Raw genomic sequence first — 24,207 nt, 5'->3', positions numbered from 1 at the left:
AATTTGCTATGGTTGGCCACTGGGGGTCGTTCAGTCAATGTGCATGTAATTTCTATACATTTTTCAATCAAATTTGGGTAAATCAACTTCTCGAACTCTGTTACGTTTTTTTTCTAAAATACTTGGTGGCGTCCAAAACACATACAAACGAATCAGCACCTTTGGCTGCAAGCAACTAACTGGGAGATTAAAACATATAACAAAAGTTTTCAGTAAAAATCAACAAAGCCTACTGCCTAGTACAGTATAATAGCTAATAATGAATTAGTTACTAATTTCTTTTTTTACATGGTCGGAAAACTGTCACTTTTTTTGCTCATATTATAGATAATATACATGTACAGTGTTTAACATAATTTCAGTTTGCAAAAAAGAAACGCATTTTTAAAATAAACTTTCTATTTGAATGTGTTTCACTGCTTTTTGTGTATATGTTTTTACTGTTGTAGTTTATTATGTAAGATGATATAAATAAGTGTTTTAAACATGAGCATGTGTTTACACATTCATTCATTTTACAATGGTACAAAATAACCCACTACATGATCAGTATCAGGATGGCACATACATTAGGTTGAATAGGGATGTAAAGATTAATCTTACTGCTGCGATGGCGCTAGTAACACTCTGCTATGCATGATTAATTAATCAAATGACATACAGTAATGCATAAACAGCATAAATAAAGAGGAAGATTGGTAGTCCGGGTTCACAATGGGTGCGGCAGACTTTATGTATGTAACAAGCCAGATGTGTTTTAAATAAAGTACAAATAAATGTAGGTGATGCCGTTATTTATCGCAGAAACTTATTGACAGACATACTATTAATTAACTACACTTTATATACTCTTTATCCGGTTTGTAATTATTTAGAAAGCTTTGGGACACAAAACAGTGACTGCCTCATACTTTGAAACAAACTGAAATCACATGCACTAAAACAATGTAAATACTGCAGTAAACTGCTATAGAATAATTTGGCATGTTGACCTACTTATTTTTAAGGGAAATCAGTATAAAGCTCTGTCTACACTATCAAACTAGTTTGGCAAAAAAAAGTGCCCAAATATGGTAGTGATATGACGTCAACATCAACATGCCCGTATATGGGCACATCAAATTTTTGTTGTCACATAAAGTTTGATAGTGTAGACAGAGTTTTATATTCTATAAAAAGTTCAATCTGCTATGCCATTATTACTATTACAATAGGAAGAGAATTTGATTTCTTGTTTTAATTCCAGTAGTTATAGCCAGCAATTTTTTAGTGGAACAACCATGATTAATATAAAATAAATACCTTTTTTTTACAAACACTGCATGTTTCAAATAAATAAAAGTAAATTGGGCTTTCCAGATATCATAATTTCTATATTGTAAACATTTCATCGTTAATATTGCACATAATATCAATAATTCTAAATATTTACATAAATTGGCAGAACAAGCAGTTTGTAGTTACTTGTAGTCCTTTTATACCTCTATTTTTGTGTTAATAAAAACAAAATAAAAACCTTTTTCTTGAACTCTCCTAACTAGAAAAAAAATATGCATGATACAAACAATAGGAACTGGCAGTTATAAAGGTGGGGATTATTTTTTTAATAAAAAAGTTTTTTTTCCACTCATACACATTCTTCTGTGAGGTAATTTTGTAGGTACTGTTGCAACAAAGTTTATCGCATTTATCCTTTTTATTTAGTGGTGTATGTGTAAACAGGAATTCTCTTAAAGAAAATAAAAAATATTCTATGCAATTCTTATGTGAACATAACTGTATTGAAATGTTTTTTTAACCAATTTCAAAGCGACCTTTCGTTTTCACAAAAACCATGTATCTATGCAGCTATTGAGCATAACATTCATGTTTTCTGAGCATGCACAGAACAAGCTTCAACTCGACAGCTACGTAGTCTAGTGGCACATCATGAAAATGAAAGGTTGTTATACTACAGTATTGATTTCTCTATGTGAAGTTTTAAAAAGGTTCTTGTGAGAAAAACTGCAAATACAAATCAGTTATAACATAATTGTTACAACATAATGTTCAGTTTTCAATACAGTAAAACTCAACATAGACGACTGCCTTTAGATTACTCAAACTAAATTTGCTATTATTTTTTTTACATGGTCAGTAAGTATACAAGATTGACTCAACATTTGAGAAACACTTTGACCATAAGTATGTGTGTGTGTTCTATGGTGGCTATCAAATCATCATGATTCATCATCACTACTGGAAGATTCCATTGTTTGCTGATTTCGACCTATAACAAACAATTTTGTGTTATTAACAAAACTTCTTATTTTATGTCTTTAGGCACATGGCCAAGGAGTACCAATATTAGTAAATAAATCACTGTCCTATCCGATAGGTGTTAATCCCCCTGACACAGGGGCTATTTTGTGAACCAGTTGACCGTGGTAACCCATATCCGTCTTAAATGATGAATTTATAAGCAAAAGATACTTACCTGATCTTAAATTTTGCAGCGTTGACATCATGCGCAAAATGAACGATGGTGGAACTGTTATCGTATCTCTCGTTTCTTCAAGCATTAACTCATTCACACGCATAACCTGCCAAATAAAAATGTTAATTTGTTAATGTATATGTATGAGTTCTAAAAAAAGGTTTAACATTCCTTCCATCAAATAGCTACCCAAATGAAAATATTAGTTAGTCAGTCAGTTGTATATCACTGTTTGTAACATTCCATAAAGGTCTATCTACACTATAAAACTTTATGTGACAAAGAAACATCTGCTGTGCCCATATATGGACACAATAACATCATATCACTGCCATATTTGGGCATATCACACTTTTTTGTCAAACTGGTTTGATGGTCTAGACAGAACTTTACATACGGTATGTGTTAACGTACCTCATCTGCATTCATAGGCCTACATGGCTCATCTGCTAACGGTGCCCATAGCTTGATATCATAGTCAATACCACTTGTTGCGAGAACTGTAAAAAAAAAACTATATAATTAGTATCATTTAAAGTGAGTGATATTTATGGCTTGTAAATATATATTAGACAGGTATATTATAATTAGTCATGTTGCAATCTGCTATTCCTGTTTAATGTTTTTTCAAAGAAGTGGTTTTTTTTCACTATTTTATTTTTTATTTATCTATTGTTTAGCTTAATTTATTTTCAAGTAATTATTTATATCATTATAGGCTAACCAAACAGAAGATTTTTTTTTAAATTCAAGCTTTAGCCTTTATTTTTTACCTTGTATTTACTACATGCACCACTCATAACAGAGTACATGCGTATTAAATGTATGAAAAGAACACAAATACATAAATAAATAAATAAAATACAGATTTGTTTCTGCACTTCCAAGACTCGAATCTACCAAATACTACTAACTTGGTTCATAAGGATGTGGCTGAACACAATTCACAACATGTCTATCGCCCTCTAGAAGCATGAGCAGTTGAGTAGTATGACGATCCCAAATGAACACATGTCCGCAATCAGAACCACTAAGCACAAGATTATCACCCCAGAATCCAGATTCTTTGATCTAAATTTAAAAGTAGATATTTTAATATAAACATTTTTCTTGTTAGCTTCCAAACTGCCCAACACATATATACTATGGAATTCGTTATCGCAGGATGTAGATCAATTTAAGTCAGGTCTTGAATGGGCATGGTCCAACCACCCTTTACAATTTGCGCCATATTCAAGAGTTGATGTAATTTTCAAGAGGGGCTTATAGGCATAGCCTAGCCTCGACTCCGGACCCAGCAATGCTGAGCTCCGGAAACAAGTAAACAAAGTGATGTCCCTTCTTAGTCAAAATGCGGTTTTAAAGAACTTTAAATTTCATGCACGGTAGCCTTATTCGGTTGCTCACCATTGTTCTGGAGTTTCTGTGACCTCTGTATACACTCTTGACCTTTAATGAAGTCACGTTTCTAAATTGCTCTTTTTCTTTCTCTCTTTCTTCCCTTGCCTTTCCAAGCAAAGCTTGCCGAACCCGTTCTCCTTTGCTCATCACTCTGAAAGTATAAAAATCATTTGAATCGTAGATAATTGTGAGTCAATTGTTAAAATACTATGGTTGTTTCTATGGTTTAAGTAAACTCAACAGAAATCATTGACAAAGACATAAGAAAACTTTATTATTTCCAATCAGAAGCATTTACAAGAGCTTGCAGTCAAACATACAGCTGTCAGAACCATTAATAAATCAAACCAAAGAGATTTATAACAAATCTTTGAATTGAGAATGGGACCAGCATTGCAAAAAAAGAGTATTTCCACAATTGTTGAAAATGTGTATGAAGTCAATTTAGAAATCAAAATTGATTACTTTTCTGTATGTATAAAATCAAACAAAAACACAAGAGATAAACGAAGGATGATGATGATGTCACAAATATATAATGCAACCAAGAGTTTATGTTATATTTATAGTTTGTTTTCTTACCTTTCTGCTTTTGCTTCCTCTCTTGAATTACTCACATCATCACTAGCTTCTCCAATCCCCTGAAAATTTTTTTTTAAAGAAATTAAATCTATAAAATACAAAAGTACAAAGGCTTTGGGGCAAGTTTCTTTTAAAAATGCACTCTCAATTTATACAAATGATAGGAAGTATCAAATCATAATATCAAATTGTGATGCATACCCATCTTCTACTGGTACCTGCTTCTTCACGACCCTCATTAGAACACTTTTCTCCTTCTTTTTGGTCTTTTACTTCATTTTCTAATTTATTTTTAACTTTCTTTCCTTCATTTTTATCACTTTTCTTTCCTTTGCATTCATCTGAACTTGAATTGTCAGAGCCACTACCATCTTTATCACCACCATCATCATCAACTTTGAAAACTTTTTTACTACGTCTGGAACGACTACGGTCCTTGGAAGTTTCAGATTCCTCGGCAGCACCTTCAGATGCAGAACTATGTTGACTGCGTCTCCTTTTCTTATCCTCAAAACTACCAAGATCGTCAATTGTTGTACAACTTTCAGATTTTGCTGGCAATGTTGTAGAAGATGGCATGTCTGTATCACCTGAGCATTTTCTCTGCCAATCAGAATGTTTTTTAGAGGAAGATATTCTATCAAGTGGTGTTTCATTAGGTTGTTGATTATCTAAAGATTGTGTAACTTCTATTTGACTTGAACTTTCTGGCATAGAGGTTGCTCCTTCACCTAAGGAGCATGCCTCCATTCTTAAGGAAGTTGATTGTTGACTATCAGCAGAATGTCTTGATTCTCTCTGAGCAGGACCAACTCTTTCAGCTCTTGGTCTTCTGGGTTCTTCAGTTCTGAAGGATGTATCCATAGATGTTCTTGGAAGATCAAGCAGAACTAAAGGTTGGCTACTGGCAGCATCCTCAAGCCATCTAGTAAAGAGCTCTGACATCCGTTGCATCACACTTTGTGAAGACTGTGTTTCTAAAACAAAAAATAAAAATATGTGGCCACTACCCATTAACTAATTTCTAATTAAAATTATAAAAATGTATTTATAGTCTTACCTGCACTTTCAGCACGAGGGCGTGCTGTTGGGCCTGTATCCGACCAATCACCTCTAACACGTAGCCTTTTGACAGGATTAACTGGTGGCATCTGAAACAAGAATAATAATGAATGAATTAAAGGAAGGCCACTTAAAGACATACTAGAGTGTCACATTAATATAGGTGTTCCCTGATTAGGGGTAACACCAAAAGGAGTGGTTCCACTGTAGCAGTCTACTCTATATACTTACTTCATCTTTGTCTAATAGAGGATCAGCTTTTCTTTCATCGGGTTCTTCGATCAATGTATCTTTTTCATCAGTGCCAAATAAATAGATGTACTCAGAGGAGTAGCTTACAAGCATTTCCCTTCCATCATGACTGTAGCTGAGAGATGTCGGCCTGCAATACTTAGTCTGCAGATGTATTGGGCTAAATCTGCTAAACATGCCATGAATGCCACGACCAGTAAAGTTACCTATAACACATTTCAATAGGATTAAAAAATGCTAGTTTGGGTTAGATTCTGATTTTGTGAAAGATGACAGTGCTCTTAAAACTGACAATAGAAGAGATTCTCATACCAGAGCCTTTAGTGCCAAGCATTCGTCGGTCAAATATTCTTATCGAGCTATCAGAACAACCAACGGCAAGATGATATGGAACCACTGGATTAACGGCCAGTGAAGTAACTGCACAACGACAGTTTATAAGTACATCCTGAAGATAAATGACAATAACGAAGTTATGAGTGAAATAGATAGAATATTTTCATGAGAAAGATTGACTTGTCTATGTATGAGGTCAAGCCTCAAATACCTGACTACAAATGACATTTAGACTTTTAGTAACGTACATTTATTTATAGAAAAATAAGAACACTACCTCTCTACACTCATCCTTATTACAATTGGTTTTCATTCGTAAATCAAATAATCGTACTGTGCCATCTTCACCACTGGAAATGAAAGCGTGAGGGTCCTGAGGTATTGTTGCCAGCTAAATTAAAGCAATTTTAATATAATTATAGACATTTTGTGTGATCATTCAATATACCCTATATATTATCATTTTAATTTCATCTTTTACTTATATTTGAAATTTGTTCCAGCTGGAAGTTTATACACAATGTCAATAAATGTTACAGTACTGCAAGTATCAACACATCAGGCATACAAACAAATCAAAAGTCATCCAAATACAGTACCTCATATACAGTACCATAGTGGCAATTGAACATGTTGAGACCATGAGTATCTTCTCTCTCCAACTCATTAAATGCCAATATACCATCTCCTGAACATGATACAACCTAAGGAAACAAAAAACAAAACTAGTTTGACAAAAAAAAGTGTGATGTGCCCAAATATGGTAGTAATATGACATCATCATGTCCATATATGGTGACATCACATTTTTGTGTCACATAAAGCTTCAGACCATTATCAACAGGAAAGAAATTTACTTTTGCCCGATATGTGCAACCTATTGTTCCTTGAAAAGTGGTATCACTAACCATGTAATAACCCAGTAAGGGATAGTAAATCCAGAGGGATGAGACTATCTGCATGATAAACTATAGGCACAATTCATCATGTGTGTAAATTAGCATTTGCTACAGAGTGACCTTGCAGCAGAGTTTAGATGAGCTGTAATTGGTCAAATTGTTTGTTATTATTGTTTATCATTTATTTATACTGTACTGGGCAACCTCTTCAATCAAAGACTGGTCTCCCAGAGAGCACATGTGATCAGTGGCTGTGATGTACTAGTACACCGGGGTAACTCCCTACTCGACTCGAAAGATGTACTAGGTACTTTAAAGTGCACATGAGCTAGATGAGTACACCTACAGTACGGTATATAGCCCTTATCCAAGGCTTAATCTACCACCAGAACCATAGAGTGAGTGAGGCTTGAACTCTTACCAATGTTATGGCTGCGTAATTACGATTCCACTGTCTTAACCACTCAGTCACTCACTCACTCAATGGAATTGGATACATCCTTGCATATCCTAAATTATGGGAAACCAAATCTAAATCCTTTAACTAAATTTGTTTATTGTAGAGTATTATATTACCAGCTTATTCCGGGATACAGGAATGTATTTAGCACAGAATATATTGGCTCTATGTCCTGATATAATTGAGGCAACCTTCGTCCTAGTGTGGCCATTTGTTACAACCAGGTGTTTGTCATCTGATCCTGATAAAATGGTTTCCCCATTCTCACTCCAACATATACTGTTAACCTGTAAAGAAATCAATTTTTAATGTACATTTTGTAAAATAATAAAGATCAATAGTTAATAAATTTGCAAGAATTTGACAGCAGACATCCATTGTCTAGGTAATGATTCCTTGGACACCGAAGCACAATTCTGGTTATAACTAAACTCAAGACAGGCTTTATCTTCCACTTTCATTGTGTCATGGATTGGAAGTGGAGTTAGAGCTTTAGAGAGGAGGGAAGAACAATCCTCTGGATCTGCCCCTGGAGCTGTACTCTTCAGTCAACAGGAAAGTTGTTTATTCGACTTTTCTCTTTCAATGTTGTTTATGCTGACAATGTTGCTAGAGTTGAGTATACTTACACAACCAGAGTGAACAGCTAGCTTTGTGTCAAGCTTCAATCTTTGGACAAAATTAGCATCTCCTGATTGATAAAAACATTAAAAAATAAAAATATTAAAAATCTGTTTAGCGCAGGATGGTTTGTTTGTGCTACTATCTATTTTTTCCTTTATAAATGCTTTTTTTTATATTTGGTTCATCCAGTTAAATCTTTGGGTCTTCCTGGTGGTCGTGGTCATTTTACTTTTCTTTCCTTTATTGTTTGTTTGATTGAGATATCATGGTATGGTAATAATAATTATGTGGCCAAAATAAAAACTTTATTTTAAAAATAAGCAGTAATTATAAAATATAAATGGAAATTAAAAAGGATTATTTATTTGTAAGTATTCAATCCATGTATAGCTAGTGATCTTCTGTTCATTCTTTGTTATTTCCTGTTCAAAGTGTGCAGACATTCTTTTACATACATACATACATACATACATATTCCTTTGGAAAATATTAAAAGTGCAAAGAAAAAAAATCAAAATCCTTGTGCAATTTGAAATTACGCAAATCATGAATAATAACTATATTTTTACAGTATGAAGATGCATAGACTACCGTGGTCAAAAGGATATAATGAACAATTTTATTTTATGCAGTGCCTGCACACCAAATATTGACTGTGGGGTGATGGAAAATATTAATAATACATACATGCATCGCATGGTTGACCGTGCCAGAAACAGAAACTTAATTTACTTTATTAAATGTTTACCATGCAGATAGAAAAAAATAGAGGAAGGGTTTTAGGCGGTACAAGTTTCATAATCTGTAGTTTTTTCGCATAACTAGGCTACATTCTAGGCCTAGGCCTTAGTAGCTTTTCATTCTTCTTCAAACTTAACAACTGTAGTGTAGCAGCCTTCTGAGGCCAGGTGAGCTGCTGCCAAAAAATGAACAAACTTGATTCAATCTTGGAAATTCATCTCAAATTAGGCTATATTTACTTACCAATAATGCTTCTACGAAGTATTTGAAAATCTAGAGAACCAATTGAACGAGCTCGAGCTTTCCATGTTATATTTCTTTTTCTGTCCATGGCATTGGAACTATTTAAAAATTATATTTAAAGACAACAATCAAGAAAATGAATTTTGTTTTGATTGAAGCTACATCCATGTCAAAGGTCAAACCAATACAGTGTATAGCCTCTTTGCACCATCCACAAAACTCAGAGAGCTATAATTTCCCCCGCGAAGAGACTACCATTACTGTTCCTATTGTTGACTCAACGGTGATTAAATAAGCCACAAAATGTAAATAAAAGTAACAATAGTATTTCTCAGAAATCGGCAATTTATTTTGATTAATTTAATGTTTTATTAGGTTGGTTAGTTAGGTAATTATGTAAAGTATTCATCTTCATTAATTTAATGTTTGAATTTACATTGTGACAGTTACTAGGCCGACGAGACTACTGACTGACTGATAAACAAACTTGTTGTATTTCAGTCAGGCCTAGGCCTAGGCTTAGAGTAGCTTTTTAGAAGACTCTAGCTAGCTAGGCATAATAGAGCATAGTCTAGTACCTAGCCTAAGCCTAGTAAGTTCCATGGTGTATCTAGCTAATCATGCTTTTTGTAGTCATAGGCCTCTAATTAGTAATATTATAGAGTTTTATCATTATTATGCGCAATTCGAACGATTTTTTGTGCATTGAAATTGAAAGTATTTCTTTTTTAATATTAATTATTATATGACTTGCAAGACATTGATTGTCGGTGGTTCTCAAATCTGTGTAAATACTAGGCCTTCGCTTCTAGGCCCAATAGAAATACTAAAATAGGCCTAACTAAAGGCTAAATTGATGCAGGGCCAAATTATCCTTTTTTTAAAGCCTTAATTATTATTTACAAACATGTTATTTTTGTTAAAGTCATTTTATTTATTTTTTTGTTTAAAAATCATTTAAAATATATTATAAATTATTATATTTCAAATTATATATATTTCAAAATTGAATTAAAGGTTTTTGATTGAAATTTTCAACAGTAAAGAATTAGAAGAAAACTAGTAAATGTCAATATAAATTTGTAATTTTTAAACCTATACTTTTTGCTTTAATTCACAGATTTAAATGGCACTAAGGCTGTCTGCCTTTCAAGGTAGAAATGTTCTCATAAGAAGTATACGAAAGTCAGGTACAGATGCCACGACAGCAGTCAAAGCAAGATCATCAATTCTGTCAAGATTTGATCAGCGCATTCAAGATGTGCTACCAGGACGGATGAAGAATCTATGGAATCATCCAGCAGGTATAAACAGACAAACTTGTCTACACTATTAGTCTACTGTAGTTTGACAAAAAAAAGTGTGCTGTGCCCAAATATGGTGGTGACGTGCCCAAATATGGTGGTGACATGCCCAAATATGGTAGTGATTTGACATCATGTCCATATGTCCAGATTTTGTTGTCAAATAAAGTTTGATAAGTGTAGACATGCTTTTATAGTACTTATAGTTGCCACCCATGGCAGCAATTGACTTTCACTCACCGTCTATTTACATTTGTTCATCTGCTCCCCTACAGTTCACCAGATGGTTTTTTAGTGTTCATCGTTGCTATTTGCCTTTTGGTGTCGGGTTCTTTTCTCACCAGAGAACCAATCCAGCGCCAGCATCGTCTCATGATATCCTCTTGTTGGCATTAAAAAGGGCTCTTGGTTGCATGCAAACAGAGATACAAATTGATATACAAAAGCGACTTTTGGCATGGTCAATTTTTCTATCTAATGCCTTGTTTTTTATCTGCATGGTCGCACCTGTGCGTCTGATGCCCAGTCACAATAGACTACATAATTAAGTCTGCAATAGATATGCATGGTTGAAACATTGAATTGGATGCATGATCGCCGGGTCGGCTGTCAATAGCCTCTACAGCAATGACTATTAGCATGTTCAACCATGCCGATAGAAAATACTATCCGTAATAAATATGCACGGTCGACCTTGCCTGTAAATACTGTTTTTAACAGATGAGTAAGCAAAATCAAAATTAATAAGGCTCTTTTTTCCCGATAAATTGCATTATGCTTAATACTGTACCTGCAAAAGTATTGGTATCACCAGCATATCCACTAAAATGAATTTAAATCATTATCTATAGGTTTGAAAACTATACACTTCTGGGCACCATCATGGAAATGGGTGAGTTACTTTGTTGCTGTGATACCTAAATACAGTATTAAATATTCAGTAGAATTCTAAAAAATATATAAAAGTAATATTTAGGTGTTATAATACTGAGAATCGAAACTGCTGCATGCTTATCTTTGAGAATTCTAATTGTAATTTTTTTTAAATTGTCTTAAGCTGTTGCTTGATCTGTATTAAACTACCTACAGTATTATTATATTACAGTATGTACTATATATATTGTGAAAACATGAATTCATTGTATAGTTTTTTGCTATGATATTTTGATTTTCAGAGATTTTAATGTTTTTAAACTGTTTGATGTTCAGAGATTTTAATGTTTTTAACTGTTTAATGTTCAGAGATTTTAATGTTTTTAACTGGTTTTATTATTGTGCAATTTGTATATGTAATTTACTTTCAATTCAATGTTTTATATTGCAATGAGTAGAATGAATGAAACCAGAAAGAAAGAAAAAAGCATGTTAGTCTGGGTACCAGCAAAATGAAATATTTTGCTTTCAAGAATCATTAAATATTGGATGGAAGACAATTTAATAGTGCTGCTAATTATTGTAATGTGGACTTCCTGTACTACTATGTACTGTTATAAATTTTATATATTGAAAAACCAATTAGTTAGATATTTAAAAATTGTTTGATTGTACTGGAACATTAAGCAGTGTACTAATTACTAATAATTGTAATTGTATTTTCGTTGAAATTCAATCTCGTTTGCATTTAATATTTTGTCGATGTCGATGATAGTATTCCTTAATTACACCCATTAGACACAATTATAACACCCATGGCAGGAATAATGAAACACATGTCGTTCCTATTTCCCTGGATAACATACTCAATGTCACCTTTTGCAGTTTCAATTTATTGAATGACGCGCACAGATTGTAGGGACATTGACTTTACAGTTTTATGTTCAATTCTCTTGGTGTAGCTATTAAAAACACAAGGCAAAGTCAATACAAATAATGCAGTATTTTCTATAAAAAAATGAACGCTTACCTAAAATAACCTATTGTTGACATTTTGAACTTCTGTGGTTTAATGTACCATTTTTTATACAATTATATTTGTATTAAAAAGCAATTTTATCTTTGTTCATGCATGTTCTATACAACAAGTTCTACCAAAACAAGAAAGTAAAACTTTCAGCTAATGCTATATAAATCCTTCTTTCCATAGATTTAATTCCCCACATAAATTTATCTCCAATTTGTATCTTGTTATATTTATCTCAACAAGAAAAATACCTAGGCCTAGGATCATGTATAACATTGGAACTGTGCGCAAATATAAACCTAGGGCTAGGCACAACAACATTATAATTCATAGACGGGGGCCATACCGCATTCAAAAGCCTTGTTTCCGACTTTCTTTCTGACCAAAGCATGTTCAATGCTAAACAAAATGGACAAATTGTCAGAAACAATCAAACCCATGAAGGCTGATCAGTGATATTGCGATAGTGACTGAAACTTAGATAACCGCACTTTCTAATTCTGCGGAGTACAATATTGACTGCTTTAATAACTTTAATAAAAACCGGCCACATAAGAAAGGTGGTCGTATATTTACTTGTCAAAGACAAAATTAGAGTGAAGGAATTCAGCAATTGTTCTGGAGGAACTAGAAGTACAGTACAATGGCTATAACTATCTACCAAGAGTTGCACTATATATCATGTCCATCCACACATATGCTGCCTTTATGTCCCCATAGAGGTAGATGGGAATGACGTCTTCCTAGTATTGCTGTTTCTATTGCTATACCCCCTGTGTATTTAACTATATTATATTATTATTGTAGGCACTTGTTATTGCTGGTTTAGCAGATCTAGCTCGTCCACCAGAGGCCCTTAGTGTCAGGCAATCAGGTGCTTTAGCTGCCACAGGTTTGTTCATTTTGTATTTTACATCCATCAATATCTTTTAGAACAGGGAAAAATTTCATTTCGATAGCAATATTGCTAATCAAACTGATTTTTGATTCGAGAAACATAGTTTTGTATTGTATTTTTTGCTACACAATTGTACAAATGTGTAGCAATAAGGTTGTTTTGTATAGCTTTTTGCTATGCTACACTGGCGAAATTATTCCCTGTAGAACAAAGCAGTTTTGATTAATTATTTATGCATTGTTAAGACTAAGAATAAATATATTTATTTTTTTTATTTTCAGGTATAATTTGGTGCCGTTACTCGCTTGTAATTATTCCAAAGAATTACAACCTATTTAGTGTCAATTTCTTTTTAACTATAACTGGAGTCACTCAACTGATTCGTATCTATCTGTAAGTTTTTAAACAAAGCGCAACTTTTGTTTCCTTACCCCTTTTACATTTCCTAGCAAAACAAATTTTTACCTTGGTGTGTGCAAGTCCTTGTATTGAAACTTTTTAGTGGGCGAGTAATCTCTACAAAAAAATAATATATATTTTCTAATTATTGTAAACATTTAAATTTTTGTTTAATCAAAAATATGTTTTATAAGGTTTTCCCATTTATTTTTGCAACTATAGTATTATTGTGTTATTGATTGAATGCATAAACATTCATTCATTTCATTTTGTCCATTTCCTTTCAACTATTTCATTCAGTTTTAAATATCTTTTTTGAAAAAAAAATATTTTCATTTAAATTTTAACAAGGAAATAATGTTCAACACATTTAAAATGATAAAAGCAGCCCATGTGAATATGTGTGTGATACCCAAGACGTTTAAAGTATACCACTACACATATTGTGAATCTACAATGCCAAGAAATTAAAGAAAGTCGACCACTTGGATCATAACAATATTGAAACTTATTTAATTTTAGACAATAATGTATCTGAAAGAATAACATTTTGTACAGTATATTAGTATTAGGTCAAGTATCAACATACAGTATTTTATTTTAAATGAGTGTAGTACAGGTGGTGGTAGTAGTAATCATCACAACTTTGTAGAGGCTAGCAGTATTATTTACCTTGATGTACAGTACACCTTGTCTTCATACATGATGATGGTGATGGTTTGTCCAGTGTTTCAATACAAATTTGAAAATAACTTATTATTAGATGAGGAATTAACATTGATATGGTAATTTGTTCCAGTCGTTAACTGCCTCTGATTAGTTGTGAAGTGCAATCTTAAAATGATGACCTCTCATTACAAGATGCAAATTTCAAAAGAAATTAAATACATTATAATAACCAGCCTTTATATACTGCAAACTTTATATCAACATGCACTGAAAACAATGTGACCACTAGAATTTACGTGTACACCACACAGTGTTGCTTGTTTTTAGATGAGAATAGTGTTATAAATACATTCTGAGCTAAAACTAAAAATATTATGACCATATATTATGTAGCTAGTCAGTTAAATAGATTGTTTTCATACATCTACTATACTGCAGTATAAAATAAACTTTTATTCAAATTAATCAAAGGCTAGATGGGAGATTAGGCTAAAAAAGCAGTGTTTTGATTTTGGCTGCAGAGTAGAACAGTTTATAGACAAAACACATTACAGTCACCATCCTTGCATTGCTCAAAATTCTAAACATTTTACAAGTTCAAGTTATCTTTATTGTGTTTTCACAAACAGGTGTAAAAACAAAATGGGTTGCTGGATATAAAACAAAATATTTATAAAACATTAGAAAAGTTCAAGGCTAATACCATGTATTAGAACTACTAGATGGCACGCTCGCTTCGCTCGCGTACCATCTAGGTCGTGCCCACAGATGGTTCTCGAATACACAGTATTTCCAGCGAGAAAAAAATTGAGATTTCAAATGTACGTACCGCAGGACTATAATACATTGTCGTTTACAGAAACGAATAAATATACACAATGATTTATGTAGTCAACAAAAATTAGCACCCTGGGAATTACTTCCGAGAGAGAAACAAATTGTTTTATTTGGACTCATTTAAACAAACCCAATTTGTGTTTTGTATGTAACATTAAGGGTTGAGGGATGGGGGAAGAAGATAGGTACAAAGAGGAAACATTTTAAAATATATTCTTATCCACTCAGTAACGAAATATTGTTTTTAATGTTTTATAGGCCTATAAATAATATACCACTAAATACAGTAAAACATTTACGATTTAATACGGTACTTTGTTAAAACTCTCACTGTCATAGTCGATTGAAATAGTAAAGTACATGTAACGATACACCACTACGACGTTTATATATTTTTAAATTATTAATTAATACAAACGTTGAGAAGCAACTGTCAGTAATAACGTTTATTTATTTGTATATTATATGTTTATAATCTAACAGTAGGGCCTACCCACACTCACAGTAATAAAGTTTATTTGTATATATTTTTAGTCGCGTGGAAGCGACTCTATAGTTCACTAAGTCGGTCGGTCGGTCTGTCTGTCTGTCTGTCTGTCTGTCGGTCTGTCTCACGGTCTGTCTGTCGGTCTGTCTGTCTGTCTGTCGGTCCGGTATCACTATGCGTTTTGTCGCTTTATGACCTTATCTTGATATCAGTTTAATCTAGCTAAGTCAATTTTTCACAGAATATTCCTTATGGCCAGGAATAGATGTGGTTATGTTTTCACGGTGCGCAATAAAAAAATTACGCGGTCTACGCACGATTTAACGAAATCACGTTTGTAATAATATCTTAACAACCATGAATCACAATTAAATAAAATTTGGTACTCATAAATTTCAGGGCATAAATCATCATATGACAATACAATTACGTGCGTAGCGCATGTAACGCATGCGTACGCGCGCTTAAAATTTTCAAAATTTTTTTTCGATGAAATAAGAGTACGTTTCAGGCAATTTTAAGCGTTTACAAAATTGCCATGAGTGCGCAGAATTTTGCGCGCGCACTGCGCGTTAAATGTTATTGCGCACACTTTTTGCCCGATTTCTGTTTTCTTGACTTAATTTTCAACTTGAAATTACGTTATACGAGCACGTCAAATGTGACAGGCTACGCACGTGTAAATTAAAAAAATATAAATGTTTTTAAACATTTCAACATTTTTAAACATGTTCAGTAATTTCGGTCAGTATAGTTCACTATGTCGGTCGGTCCGTCTGTCTGTCGGTCTGTCTGTCTGTCTGTCAGTCTGTTTGTCTGTCGGTCCGGTATCACTATGCATTGTAGCACGCGACTTAATGGCTGTTGGCCTTGTTATATTACATCTAACAGTACCAACACTCACAGTAAAAAATTTGCGATTCAAATTGCGATCAAAAGTGGTTAATACCTTAACAGTATTGTACAGCATTGCAATACTATTTATGTTTATTCTCCAAGGGGGCCCATAAATCTAAATCTATACCTCTATGGTTAAACCAAATAATTTGGAATGTTTATTTGTATATTATATGTTTATAATCTAACAGTAGGGCCTACCCACACTCACAGTAATAAAGTTTATTTGTATATATTTTTATATTACATCTAACAGTACCAACACTCACAGTAAGACATTTGCGATTCAAATTGCGATCAAAAGTGGTTAATACCTTAACAGTATTGTACAGCATTGCAATACTATTTATGTTTATTCTCCAAGGAGGCCCATAAATCTAAATCTATACCTGTATGGTTAAACCAAATAATTTGGAATGTTCCATTCATCACAAATCAATACATTTGTAAAAACGTATATTAAATGTATCAAAATAGTATTTTTTAAAGAAAATCGGCCTGTCTTCAACATTATGATGCTGTACTCGAACTGTTCAACCGGTTTTCAGCTATTAAAAACAATTATCGTAGGAGGAGATAGAAAAATGCGAAGCCTCCTCGCATTTTTGTGGCGGGTATTTTTCAAGATGGACATCCATTAGACAGTGTATACCACGATCGGAAAACACCCCTATTTGGGGCAAATCTTTGAACCTAAATTCGTTTTAATCGTCAATAACTAATTATCTAACTTAATTTAATTAGTAAACAGGGTTACATCAGGTGGTTAAAATCAGTACCGAAAGTACGAACCAACTTTACATACCATCGAGTAAAAATTCTAAAAGTAAGGCGCGATTTACCGAATTTTGCCCTTACGTAAATTTATATATAGATTAAGTGGAACTAATACATAACTAAATAACTAATATATTCAAAGTTCCAATCAAATAACAAGCAATTTAAACAAGTGTTTATAATCTTGAAAAGCGAGTTAAATGGCCAAGTGGTTAAGGCAGGGTTGCTGTTAACCTTAAAAGCAAACAATACCGATCCTAGTTCTAGTGGATAAACAAGAATAAAAGGAATATAAACTATAGGCACAGTGTACACAGTTTACCATGTACTGTACATTTGTGAGGTAATTTCCCGATTGATCGTAATCAAAACGGTACTGGGTATGGTCTACTAGTTTTTCTGCTCCCAACCAGTACATCCATTCATAGAAGCTTTGATGAAGTAAGCCTACCTGGTGGTAACCATAGAACGGTTCCGAGATAACGACTATACTTCGGCTTTAGTCGATAGAAGATTGAATAAATTGTTAGAGATAGAGTATACGATGTTATGATTATGTGTAGATATGTGATTTGTTCTTTTTATTCAAATGATGTTATGTATTTAATAATTTTGTTATATCAATTAATTCAATTATCGTAGATTGCATATTATGCGACAAATATTATTTAATAAATGTTTGATATATTATTATTATTATATTAATAAAAAGATATTTGTTAGTATAAATTAAAAATATAGATATAAGGAAGAAAAGCAAAGAGATTATGGAGCGGCTGTACCAGAATATACAACACTAAGTATTGTAAAGTTAATATATTAAAAATTTAGGCGATCTTGTCAAAGGTCAAGCGCCTTCAGCCTGCCACGTTTCGATATTCAATATTGAACTTGACCTGACGTGGTTCCACAATATCTTTATATGAATATGGTAGAGTGGATAGAACAAAAATTAATTTAAATTTAAAAAGTTTACCTTAATAACTGGTTTTGAACTGAATCGGTTGATGTCTTATCGTTGTATGATGTATGATTAGGTTTGGTTTAAAATTATGTTCGATAAAGTGCGTATGAGTATAGAATGAAATGCTTGCGTTACGATGTACGCGTGTAATGTTGTTTATATCGTATAACAGATAAACTTCTGTCGACTAAAGCCGACCTCACGAATATTATTAAATACATAACATCATTTGAATAAAAAGAACAAATCACACATCTACACGTACGTAATCAAACATCGTATACTCTATCTCTAACAATTTTTTCAAACTTCTGTCGACTAAAGCCGAAGTATAGTCGTTATCTCGGAACCGTTCTATGGTTACCACCAGGTAGGCTTACTTCATCAAAGCTTCTATGAATGGATGTACTGGTTGGGAGCAGAAAAACTAGTAGACCATACCCAGTACCGTTTTGATTTCGATCAATCGGGAAATTAACCTCACGACCATGTGAACTCAGTTCCTCATTCAAGACAAGTAGAATGTTACCCTGGTGAACTGAAAAATAGCCCCTGTGTATCAGGGGGATTACCACCTACCTGATAGAACAGCGATTAATTTCCTATTGGTTAAAGATGTATTGCCCCTTGAAACACAAAAAATGAAAGTCAAAATATTCTTAATTTAAATTGGCCATATCAAAGTAATAATTATTATAAGTTACTTTAAGTCGAAAATTCTAGCCAAAAACAACAAGTTTTTGTAATTAACAGGTAAATTAATTTGATTACATTTCTTTTAGAAAATCGTCGCAAGCGAAAATAAACAAAGATTTCAAACCATGGGTATGCATGATGCTATTAGGATTGTTTACAACTCGTCACGGTTGAAAAGGTGTTTTCACACAGATCACGAAGTAATTTTATGCATACAGAGTAGACAAACAAGCGCGTTGCATTATGAGATATGTTTTGATCAAAAACTTTGACTGGAAGTCAAAGTTATTTTTTGAACAAAAAAACATCTGTAAATCAGTTAAATGATTTTGTTTTTCAACTAATTTTTTGTGAAAGTTAATAACTATTATGATACTTCAAAAGAACCCACTTTTTTCGAAATATTTTTTTACAAATTTTTTTGGAATTAGTCAAAGGGACAATACATCTTTAAATCATTGGCCACATTTACTTAAAGACATGCCCATCTTTATCAACTTTTATCATTCATACAGTACCTATTATTAAAAGTTTATAAACATTAAGGAAACATTTCATACATTTTCATACTAAATAAAAAGTAATTTCAAATTACATACAATATATTGTTTTTACAAATATTCCTCAAATTATATTATTTTTTTCAGGGGGAAAAAACAAAGCGAAGATTTAAATTCACACATCCAAAACTTTTATGAAACAATACATTAATGGCAAAGATGAGACAAATTGGCACTGAAAAAATGAAGGCAGCTTTTGAGTTAATATTAATATTAAATAATGTGGATACCTAGTAGCTTTGTGACTTAATATGAGCTGATTACAACTTCAATGTATTAGATACGCAGCTGAATTTTTATTTTATAAGACATTTTTGTAAATTGTTTAAATGAATACGTACTATAATATACTATAATGTATTTGAAATAAATAAAAATCAATTAAAGAAATTCATTAATAATAAATGATGATAATTATAGGACAAAAATAGTCACCCATATAACATTAGGACAATTACCCAACAACTAACATATCACTACCATAACTTATACCCTTTTCACATCTGCAAAAAGTAACAAACTTTTACATGTTTTTAAACCAGGTTTGCATAGTGTGTAGACAATTTTGTGGAATATCTCCCGAGATATCACAGTGGAAAAAATCCTGGGAGAATAAAGCACCAGCATGTGGCCTGTTTTTGTTGTTCCAAGATGTCCCGAGTTGTTACTACGCATTTGTAATTTACCTGGTATTAAACTAAACCAATCATAGTTATCAAATAGCGCCCAGCTATACTTTCTTAAGGGTCGATGTATGTATGAATGAAACATGTAATAAATCAGGATATCAAACTATTTTAAAAGTTGTAACAATTATGCAAATTTATGAAAAGGGTAATAGTAATAGTACTTGTCCCATTATTAGGATAGATTATGTACTGTATCAAGTTTATATTTTGTTTTTAACAACAGTTATGTTTTTTCTTAGTATTACTAATGATCATAAATTAAGATTATAGGAAAAATACCTACTACTAGACAATTGCCATATGCAGCCCATAAGGGGTAGCATGTTTTGTTGATACCTGTAGCATTCTATACAGGAGAAGTCTGTGACTTCCATCCACAAATTATGTCAATCTGTCCTTATTGTAGATACACTACCTCTTTCATATTTTTTGCTAGGAAAAAAACTATGTTTTAAATTTTGTTTACACAATGATCTGTTTTAATACCAAACAGAATAGTAATTTTAAATGGAATAGGACACATTTTATTAGGAGGATATTAGATAATTACAGTAATTTCTTATTTTATTTATTTCATATAAATACTGTAACTATGTACATACTAAAAATTGAATTATTTGATTATTTAACAGTAGTAAAGATGAACAAGATGTTGATTATATATTTATATTATGCTAGAGCAAATACAACAGGATGTTACAGACAAGAAGATTATATTATTTTCAAATAAAATGATTTTATATCAGAAATAATTAATAAATGGCTCATTAGTTTTATTGTAATCACATCAATTAGTTCTGCATTGTTTCCATGAAATTTATGATGGTGATAATTGCTGTGTACAATACTTTTCTTCTTCTTTATCGCAAGAGAGATTCTATTCTGTTTGAAAGTATGTAGAATGTACTTTACTTTGTTTTAACATTTTAATTGGTGACATCACGTCACCCAACCTAAATTGCCCTTTAAATACAATGTTTATATAACTTAAACACTTTATAGTTCTGTCATCTGCACCTTACAATTTTGTAGCATTCTGTTAAGAAAGGATTTTCAAATTTTAAGTAATAATAATTAATATTGATTGTGATTATGATTATCACTATGAAGTGATGATTTTATGCATAAATGCAGGTTTGGTGATCTACAGTACTGTAGGTATGAATGTCGGGCTATAAATTATATTTCTATACCTAGTAGGCTATTTTACTTTACAATGCGGATGGGAGAGAAGTGGGTGGGGTTTTTTTTTTACAGTGTCAAGTTCCACGGGCGAGGATATTAAATGTTGAAAGGGCCAACTGTTTGTTTCAAATATTTTAGTTTTACTCCATATTGTTCATGACTACAATAAATTTTGTTTACGCCTTAAAATTATATGATTAAAATCACTGTAATGGGAATTTGCCTAGAGTAGGCTTATTTTGTCATGGGAAAAGCAACTAAGTACTGTACTAATATTCATGTTTGTGTTGCTTTCAGATATGAACAACGTTTGAAAAAAGAAGCAGAAACAAACCAAGTTGTTTAGTGAATTAACAGACGATAGAAATCATGTAGCTGCACTATATCTTGCTGTAATTGTAGTACTGTTCATAGAAATTGGAAAATATTGTTTTGGGGTTTTTAATTTATAGTAAAATATATTTGTATTTAAACTGCAAATTTTTGTTTTATTTTATGTCAGCTTTCATTGATATTAATTCTACAATCATGAAACATTTGAAGTAGATTCAACAGAAATAAATCAGTGAATACCAAAACTAACATTTTATCTTGTGTTTGAAAGTTTAGGGTTTTGTTTTCAAATTGTTTGGTCAACTAATTTTAATCGTCAAATTTTGATGTAAAAGAAATTGATTTGAATAGATTTGTTAAAATATATATTTTATTATAATTCTGTTGTATAATCATAAACAATGATATACTGTAATAATGTGAAAATGTCTTCAAAACTTTAACCTACCTGTGTAAAGTTACATTCACACATTACCATTTTTAAATAATGGGAATCATAATATTCAGAATTTAACAGCACATCTTCCGTTCAATAGAACAAGTGTGAATATAGATTTATGTAAGTATACAGTTATAAAAAAAACCACCAGTATACTTTCAGATACACATTTTTAGAAGGTTAAAATTTCCATTTTTATTGCATACTGCATGTTAACTTGTGAGGTTTTTTTTCTGTACTGTATGTATGTGTCAATTTTTATATTGAAATAACTACAAAATCATGTTTATTAAAAATCTTTCATTCAATTATTTAATATACTCTACTTTTTGACGATATCAAGGCTAACCTAACTTTTTCGTTTTAGATATTACATTTTGCCGAACTCAAAAAGTAAAGTTTGTTTATATTAGCCATTTCGAGGTTTGTAGCTGTACATAAATATTTATCTAGGACTATATAATATTTATTACATAACTTATATAAAATATTGTGAAATACTTTTCCTATGCAGTTGTACATTGTAATACTTTAATAAACTCTGAAAAATTCTAAATATCTTACAACTATTTAAACAACTAAAATCCAATTCAACTTTTGATGTAAACTGTAAGCTAGAACTAACATCTTTAACAACTGAACCAAAAGGTCGTAAATTCATAAAGAAAACAAGTCATTTTAAAGAAAGAAATAAGTTTACCATTAAATCTTTACTTTCCTAAATGTTTATTTGGTGAATTTACATCCTTTTGGTTCAGTTGTTAAAGATATTAGTTCCAGTAATTTGCTGTCATTACTTCAACAGTTGGAGAAATCTCCATTTCGTTGTTTAAAAATACTAAATTGGATTTTAAATTTTTACATTGCACTTTAATAATAATTCTGAATGTTCATGGCTGGGTGTATTTACTTGTGCTCATCAAATTATCTAATAGGAATATTAAGGTGTTAATGCTATGCTAGTAGGGTGTATTATTATATTGTATTTTAGTCAACATTTCTCTTGGGTCACCCTACAAAGCAAATACATGCTGAGAATTGAGTACTGACTCTAACTTCCAGTTACCTTGTGCCAGAAGCCTTGCCTTGTTGTAGCACTCGCTTCTCTAAATTCTAAAAATCATTATAATAATCAGAGATATTTTTTTTTAAACTTGAAAAGCACTTTATAAACTTAACACAAGTTTGTTATATATTAAAATGTTTGGCAAGGTGGTACAGGAGGGAAAAAAAGAAATGGGGGTTTATATTATAATGTTTAATTTAGTTATGTTTTAATTTATTTTAATATATTATAGCAGCTGGGATTGTAAAGCTTTTTCTGCACTATTAATCTTTGTGAGAAAAAAATGTGATGTGCCCATATATAGACATGATGACGTCATGCCACACCATATTTGTGCACACTTTTTCGTCAAACTAGTTTGATGTGTAGACAAAGCTGAATACATGTTTAGTTATCTATTTTTAATTCATTTTAATTATATTACAACAGTTATTACTACTGTATTTAAATCTTATACATTTTCTCCGAGCAGGGGAGAAAATGGGTATTCTTGCTTATTGTAATACATGTTTAGTTATCGGTTTTAATTCTTTAATATAGATTATAGCAGCTATACTATTTATTTCTAGTATGACAATCTAGAGTATCTTCTCCAACCAGCGGGAAGAGGATGGGTATTTTTGCTTGTTTTATATAGGCCTAAGTTTAACAATAATTATAGTTCAGCAAGAATAATATTGTAGAATTTGTTTCCTTATGAGGGCACTACTGACTTTGTCAGTGGTAAATTTTACCACAATTTATATTAATATCATGGTTATTTATTATTTTGCTGAATTTTACAACATTTTAACAACACGATTATGATACTTTACCCGAGTAGTTCTAATAAATTATATTACTTTTTGCACAATTCTATCTTGTAAACTAATATTGATTTATTTAGTTTTCTGTATTTACTATGATTTACTACCTGTATATGTGACACCAATGTTACGATTAAAGAATTTAGAAAACTTTTCAATATAATTTTCATTGAAACAAACTAACTATATAATTATATAGGCCTATATATATATTCAAAAGCATGG

The 24,207-nt window shown here is 31.9% G+C and overlaps 2 protein-coding genes across 5 annotated transcripts; one reads left to right on the top strand and one right to left on the bottom strand.

Moving 5' to 3' along the window:
• Positions 1 to 388: 388 nt before the first annotated feature.
• Positions 389 to 9,241, bottom strand: LOC140055260 (DDB1- and CUL4-associated factor 6-like). Its single transcript, XM_072100548.1, has 15 exons — positions 9,077 to 9,241; positions 8,098 to 8,159; positions 7,585 to 7,755; positions 6,709 to 6,813; positions 6,387 to 6,500; positions 6,086 to 6,221; positions 5,753 to 5,979; positions 5,520 to 5,610; positions 4,661 to 5,436; positions 4,460 to 4,518; positions 3,884 to 4,028; positions 3,391 to 3,547; positions 2,891 to 2,976; positions 2,477 to 2,582; positions 389 to 2,269 (listed from the first exon to the last, which is right to left on the bottom strand). Exons 1-15 carry the CDS (start codon positions 9,162 to 9,164, stop codon positions 2,220 to 2,222), a joined length of 2,373 nt encoding a protein of 790 aa, XP_071956649.1. The 5' UTR covers positions 9,165 to 9,241; the 3' UTR covers positions 389 to 2,219.
• A 46-nt stretch (positions 9,242 to 9,287) lies between these two features.
• Positions 9,288 to 24,034, top strand: LOC140055262 (mitochondrial pyruvate carrier 2-like). 4 transcript variants are annotated; one of them, XM_072100551.1, is made up of 6 exons: positions 9,288 to 9,381; positions 10,197 to 10,380; positions 11,232 to 11,272; positions 13,088 to 13,172; positions 13,460 to 13,571; positions 19,552 to 20,781. In XM_072100551.1, the coding sequence occupies exons 2-6, from the start codon at positions 10,203 to 10,205 to the stop codon at positions 19,613 to 19,615; spliced, it is 480 nt and encodes a 159-aa protein (XP_071956652.1). In that variant the 5' UTR covers positions 9,288 to 9,381; positions 10,197 to 10,202; the 3' UTR covers positions 19,616 to 20,781. The 4 variants fall into 4 exon arrangements, with proteins under 4 accessions (XP_071956652.1, XP_071956654.1, XP_071956653.1 ...); XM_072100553.1 differs by lacking the exon at positions 19,552 to 20,781 and adding an exon at positions 21,636 to 24,034 and having other exon boundaries at positions 9,368 to 9,464; XM_072100552.1 differs by having other exon boundaries at positions 9,368 to 9,451; positions 19,552 to 20,783.
• Positions 24,035 to 24,207: the final 173 nt, after the last annotated feature.

The sequence above is a fragment of the Antedon mediterranea genome, chromosome 7 (genome assembly GCF_964355755.1).
Source record: "Antedon mediterranea chromosome 7, ecAntMedi1.1, whole genome shotgun sequence".
In the NCBI taxonomy this organism is placed as follows: Eukaryota; Metazoa; Echinodermata; class Crinoidea; order Comatulida; family Antedonidae; genus Antedon; species Antedon mediterranea.
Note: the sequence above shows the minus strand (reverse complement) of the source record. Positions and strands in the feature narration are given on the sequence as shown.

Excerpts from the sequence above, each read along its gene's own strand:
- LOC140055260 (XM_072100548.1), bottom strand. The coding sequence starts at position 9,164 with ATGGACAGAAAAAGAAATATAACATGGAAAGCTCGAGCTCGTTCAATT. Across the intron at positions 6,501-6,708 it reads ACTATGGTACTGTATATGAG|CTGGCAACAATACCTCAGGA; the intron begins GTACTGTATTTG and ends GCTTTAATTTAG. Across the intron at positions 4,519-4,660 it reads CAGGTACCAGTAGAAGATGG|GGGATTGGAGAAGCTAGTGA; the intron begins GTATGCATCACA and ends AAAAATTTTCAG.
- LOC140055262 (XM_072100552.1), top strand. The coding sequence starts at position 10,203 with ATGGCACTAAGGCTGTCTGCCTTTCAAGGTAGAAATGTTCTCATAAGA. Across the intron at positions 10,381-11,231 it reads TCTATGGAATCATCCAGCAG|GTTTGAAAACTATACACTTC; the intron begins GTATAAACAGAC and ends CATTATCTATAG. Across the intron at positions 11,273-13,087 it reads GGGCACCATCATGGAAATGG|GCACTTGTTATTGCTGGTTT; the intron begins GTGAGTTACTTT and ends TTATTATTGTAG.